The sequence below is a fragment of the Fundulus heteroclitus genome, chromosome 23 (assembly GCF_011125445.2).
Source record: "Fundulus heteroclitus isolate FHET01 chromosome 23, MU-UCD_Fhet_4.1, whole genome shotgun sequence".
Lineage (NCBI taxonomy): Eukaryota > Metazoa > Chordata > Actinopteri > Cyprinodontiformes > Fundulidae > Fundulus > Fundulus heteroclitus.
Window position 1 is genome coordinate 18814080 of NC_046383.1, and position 6173 is coordinate 18820252.

At 39.3% G+C, this 6173-nt stretch overlaps 1 protein-coding gene across 3 annotated transcripts in view; it reads right to left on the reverse strand.

Moving 5' to 3' along the window:
• Nucleotides 1–2725, reverse strand: part of LOC118557313 (leucine-rich repeat extensin-like protein 1) — an 8339-nt gene extending 5614 nt beyond the window's left edge. Inside the window, exons 1-5 of one of the 3 annotated variants that reach the window (XM_036127134.1) lie at nucleotides 2660–2725; nucleotides 2535–2587; nucleotides 2157–2453; nucleotides 1544–2078; nucleotides 1422–1471 (exon numbers count right to left, since the gene is read on the reverse strand). In XM_036127134.1, the coding sequence (XP_035983027.1) occupies nucleotides 1564–2078; nucleotides 2157–2453; nucleotides 2535–2587; nucleotides 2660–2685 (891 nt within the window). In that variant the 5' untranslated portion in view covers nucleotides 2686–2725 and the 3' untranslated portion in view covers nucleotides 1422–1471; nucleotides 1544–1563. Of the gene's footprint in view, nucleotides 1–1421; nucleotides 1472–1543; nucleotides 2079–2156; nucleotides 2454–2531; nucleotides 2588–2659 lie in introns of those variants that run through there. The other 2 variants (XM_036127132.1, XM_036127133.1) reach the window with 2 other exon arrangements.
• Nucleotides 2726–6173: the final 3448 nt, after the last annotated feature.

The window sequence follows — 6173 nt, forward strand, 5'->3', positions numbered from 1 at the left end:
GGTTGCGCTACCCTGCTACGCGACCCAGCGCGCCCCCATGATTTAAACAATTAACCAAAAGTATAATACAGTTGGAGTTATAACTTCCAGTTCGGGAGTTCTGAGTGGATAAATTCTCCGTTTTATGCGCCTAACTGTCGCTAAGCAAAGCAAGTTATCCAACTCGTTTCCATGGTAACCACTGACTCGCAAATCTAAATTGAAATGTTTCTCTCTTCACAGGGTTCACACAAACTTGAAGTTGTCAGAAACCCACTCTCTGGCATAGCGGTACACCTGTACCATATATAATAAAAAAAAATGTTTTACTTACTTATCAAACGGACAATATTTGCTTGTGAGTCCACAAGCAAAGCTCCTTCTTCTTTGTTTTTGTTTTTTTGCCGGGTTAGCTTCTTCTTCTTCTACCGTCATGTAGAAAGACCAACTGTTGCGTCACTTCCGTTGTAGTTTTATATTTCCGTTGCGGCTATTTCCGTTGTGGCTTTTGTATTTTTGTGGCTTTTGTATTTCCGTTGTGGCTTTTGTATTTGTGTTGCGGCTTTTGTAATTGTGTTGCGGTTTTGTATTTGTTTGTTGGCTTTTGTAATTGTGTTGCGGCTCTTGTAGTTGTGTTGTGGCTTTTGTAATTGTGTTGCGGCTCTTGTATTTGTCTTGCGGCTTTTGTATTAGCGGTGACACCTCTGGGCCACCGTAGTATGCAGATTAGAGAGCAATGTTTTACTAATGTCGGTAGAAAAATACCAGTTCACAATGTCCATTTTATTTACAACAGGGTCTACCTTAATGTTTAAGAGCTGGAAAGGTTTTGCTTCATCTCCAGTCACAAACTTTAAAAAAAAAAAAAAAAAAAAAAAAAAAAAAAAAAGTAGATAAAGACAAACGTCTCAAGAAACCCAGCCATGTGGTCAGGTTATGTAATGCGGGCTTTGGGCCATATTCCCAAAGAATCTATAAAAAAAAAAATATAAAACCACACAACTACAAAATTTTAAAAAAGTGACAATTTTAGCTTTATTTAGCAAGCTTAGAATATTTAGATAAAGTGAGAAATGGTAACCCTGTATTAATCCAGAAATAAGAGCTTCATTAGGAGTCTGATCAGCCTCCAACAGATTTGGTGAGCATTTGCGCATACAGGCTTCTCCAGAAACATACATAAAAGATATCTTCCAATAGGGGGTGGGATAAAAAGCTCCAACTACTGCTTGGTAGCAAAGTTGTTTCATGGAATAATTTGTCCTAATTTAACACAGTTAAGGCTTCTGAAACTGAAAAGCTAGAATTTACCCCAGTGATCATTCACCAAACCAGCTTTCTTAAACTGTGTGCTTTGCTGTCTCATCTCTGACTTTGGAGATGACAGAGCCAAAGCAAGCAGGACCATATATAGCATGCCACCAGAGTCAATTATTTTGTATTTTTTTATTTGAAAACAGTAAATTCATCCACCAAGGCTCAGGCATCTCATCTAAAGAGAAAACACAAGTTTCAGTCAGGGGTTATGATACAGGGCATCTGCATGTACTGAACTTGAACCTACCTCCATCTCCCTTCAGGTCTCTAGGATGTACTGGGGTAGACCTTCTGCTGCCCAGTTCCAGGGTTCTGGGGTGTCTGTGGACCATCAGAACCATGGTCTTTCAGGTAGTGGGTGGTCTGGTAGTAGTCTTTGCCCTTCTCATGGTCTCTGCTGAAGGTAGTGTAGGTGCCAGGAGGGTACAGACCATACAGGAGGCTGTAGTCAAAAACAGGGTAAGGATAGGGAAAGGGGTATGGAGGAGGATAGGGGTATGGCAGAGGATGGGGAGGCTGGTCGCCCCACAAGCCACCCACACCATGGCTAGGCAGAGCCACAGGTGGAAGAGGCTGGCCAGGACCCGTAGAGTAAGCTGGGTAACCAAATTCCTCTGTCTGCTGCTGGTAGTTCCCAAGTTCAGCTTCCTTCACAACATTTGAAGTTTCTCCAGACTGGAGAACAGGTCCAGGAGGTGGCGGAGGAGGGAGAATGACACTAGTACCCTGGACATTTGTTGGAGCTTCCTCAAAGGCTTGAGGAGCCTTAGACCACTTGGCTTCTAGAGAGGGTGCAAACGTGATTTAAGTTAGGAAAGTTTTCTTCAAGACACTTGAACTACACATTTGGGACTAGTTACCTGGAACAGAGGACTGAGCAACTCCAGCTTGTTGAGAGCTGGCAACATGTCCTGGCATGTAGGCCCCAGTGCTATAATATCCTGCTGGAACAGAACCAGAAGTGGCAGCGTATCCAGCTGCAGGCATGGAGCTCACACCAACAAACTGGGGCTGGGTCAGACTGGGGTCTTGCCTGAAGACACCAGCAGGAGCATTGTAGGACACAGGTGCAGTGTAGCCAGGAGCTGCTCTCCTGTGAGAGGCAACATTTCCCCCTGCATCGGTGTCACTGCTGCTCTGGTGTTGGCCTTTTGTACCTATTGTGGAAGAACAGCTGGTCTAACAATTGTAGGTTTTCAATAAACATGTCATATTTGAAAGGTGACAAAACACTATACCTTTGACAGGAACACCATGAGCATTCAGAACAAGCAAGGCAAAGAGGGAAACCCTGAAAACAGACAGCAAATATAAAATAAACAATATTTAAAATCCAAAACTGCCCCATAGAAATGTTACATACCCCAGGAGGACCTGACCAGCCATCATGTTGAAGACCAGCAGTAAAGAAAAGTGCCCCAATGAGGGTTTATAAATCTTACCCGAGACCGACTCTGACCAATCAGAGCTAAACAAGCCAACTACACACAGCTGCTGAAGAGCTGCACTCAAGATGAGAAGGAGAAACCTGTAAATAGCAATGACTTATTAAATGTTCCTTTTTCTTTTGTAGAGCTTAGGAATGCTTTAGGGAAATCAAAAGATGAATCTCCAGGTAAAGATCAGGTAAAGATCAAATTTCATATAATTATTTAACTGATAAATCAGTTACACAATTCGTCCAAAAGGGTTTTATTGGATTTCTACAACAAGATTTGAGAAGAAGGTCATTTACCTAAAGCTTGGAAGGAGACAATCATTGTTCCTATTTTAAAACCAGATAAAGAAACATGGAATCCAGGGAGTTATAGACCAATTGCATTGACATCTCACCTATGCAAAGTAATGGAAAGAATGATAAATGAAAGAATTACTTATTTTGTAGAAAAGAGTAGAGTATTTATCCAAATTTCAAAGTGGATTCAGGAAAGGTAGAAATGCCATGGATCCTGTTCTGTACTTGGAACTTGAAATTAGAAAGGCACAAGTTAATAAAGAGAATGTGGTAGCTGTCTTCTTTGACATTGAGAAAGCTCATGATATGATGTGGAAGGAAGGATTTTTGATCAAATTAAAGAAGATGGGAATCGGTGGTTCAATGTTCGACTGGATAAAGGATTTTCTACATAATCGATCTATACAAGTAAGAATAGGAAAACAATTTTCAGAAAATATTTATGTTGCACAGTGTTGCAGTGGGTAGCATTGTTGCCTTGCAGCAAGAAGGTCCTGGGTTCAAGTCCAACCCTGTCTTTCTGCATGGAGGTTGCATTTTCTCCCTGTGCATTCGTGGATTCTCTCCGGGTACTCCAGCTTCTTCCCACAGTCCAAAAACATCACTGTTAGGTTAATTGGTTTCTCTAAATTGTCCTTAGGTGTTTGTGAATGGTTGTTTGTCCTGTCTATGTGTTGCTCTGCGACAGACCAGCGACCTGTCCAGGCTGTACACTGCCTCTCGCCCATTGAACCAGCAACCCCCGTGACCCCATGAGGGATTAAGCGGGTCAGAAAGGCTTGGTATTCCCCAAGGAAGTATAGTTAGTCCATTATTTTTTTCTATTATGATTAATTATATGTTTGAAGATGTGAAAAGTGAAACAGGTGTTTCTTTGTTTGCTGATGATGGAGCAATTTGGAAGAGGGGTAAAAATGTAAGTGTCATCATTAAAAAAGTTCAAGAAACTATTAATAAAATAGAAGATTGGTCCTTTAGATGGGGATTCAAGATTTCTGTAGATAAAACAAAGGTTTTGTTTTTTTACAAGGGAAAACGTTTCTGAAGAAATAAAGTTACAAATTTATAGATACGACTTGGAAAGAGTAAAACAATTTAAATTTTTGGGTATATGGTTGGATGAAAGAAAAAGAAGAAGATGAAACCAAACAAGAGAAATTATTGCAATATTATTAGCTATTTAATGGGTTGAAGAAATTAAGCAATTAAGATCAGTCATATGTTCAGACTCTAGTTCATCCTTAATTAGTTTGCAGTATAATCACTCAGACAGCAGGCCAGATATTTTAATAGAAATTCAACAGACACTATATAGAATAAATATGATGGGTTTAATAATACATTTTGTATGGAAACCAGCACATTATGGAGTTAAAGGGAATGAACAGGTAGATAAGGCAGCAAAAGAAGCTGTTAGAAATATATCAGTGGATTTAATTATTCATTTTAGTAAATCTGAAGTTAAAATAAACAGAAAATGAAGGATAAATGGCAAAAGGAATGGGAGAAAGGGAAAAAAAAAGGATGTTGGTTTTATAAAATTCAAAAGAAAACTGGAGAATTGAGAAGAACAGGAAGAACTAGAAGAGAAGAAACAATTATTTCTCGATTGAGATTTGGGGACAATTGCTTAAACAGTACTCTGTTTATCTTAGGGAAGCATTGAAATGGTAAATGTGAATACTGTGGGGTAGATGAAACAATTGACCATGTGATGCAGACCCGGCGGCATGGGTAGGCATTGGGGGGCCGTGACCGCCCTGGACTGAAAGCTGTTGTTTTTTTTTTTGTTTTGTTTTTTTATCTCGGAGTGGCCATCGTTCTATTAGTATTATCTTTGATTTCTCAATCATACAATTCAACCAATCAAATCAACGACTGAAGTCAACATTCTAGCTAATTACACCTGGATAGGGGCGGGTCGCTGAGTCATACCTTCATAGCCTTCAGAGACGCCGCGGCTCGGCTGTGGTCACCGTCGGTGTCGGTAGTGCAGGATGGAAATTCGGTCTGATTACCAAACAATTACAAGAAGTGACAACGAAGAAAAGGAGAGCTAGCTGGAAGCAGCGCAATTAATTTCTGTTTAAAGCGTGACCATTGAAGTCAACACTGGCGTAAACATTCACGCTAGGAGAGTTAGCTAGGACAGCTAGGAGCACAAGGAGCAGAACCAAGCAGGAAAACTGCAGAACTGAAGAAACTTGGGTTACCAGTAGGCAGAAGGGAACTCTGCTTTGTTCTGACCCTTGTTCTCCTAGCTGCTGTAATTACAGAACCTCTTCTAGTAAGAATTTTTACTTCATTCAGCCCAAACTCAGCATAAAACCTGCCCAATTTAAAAGAAGAAAACAAGCCCACTCTCTCATGTTAAAAGCACAGAACAATTAAACACATAAGAACATGCCATTAGCACACAACTGCTCTGAATAAAAGAAAAAAAAAACTTTGCGCATACGGGCTCCGCACAAAATGTACAATCAGACAACCAAATAACACACAAGATCACTTTAACAATCATGATATATTAACCGAAAAAAAATTATCAATAGCTTCCCAATATGAGTTGTACATCTACCTTAATATAAACTTAATTTCTCTTACAGAGTGTAGCTCAATCAAACATTTCTCTTTCACACAGCTATGAAATATTTTTAAGTTGATCAGTAGAACTGAACCACTCTAGGGGCGTTTACATTGACCAATACAATTTCACAGTAACACTTGATTAACCATTATTCTTTTCTTGTTTTATTATAACGATCAATATTTTTCATTATAACTATTATTCATTCATGTCAGATCAACAGATTCGACTCATTTAAAAAATAAATTGATCAGTAAAATGAGTTCAAGGAGATGGCATTTTACTAAAATGGTTTTAGTTTTCTGCTAGACATTGACAACTATTTTGATATATTTTGTTCTTTCTAAAAGCCAAAAAAACTGTGAAAAGCTTCCCAGATTTTTACAACCTGCCCATAAGCAATTTTTGTTCCAGCTCAATGTGTTCAAACGTAACCTAATTGGGTGGAAACCTTCCTAATTTGGAAACACAGACTACACTATTGCTTTTTGTTTGTTTGGTTTTTTTTAGATTTTGGGATTTTATGGAGAGTGTCTTTCTCAGCACTGTAGGAGT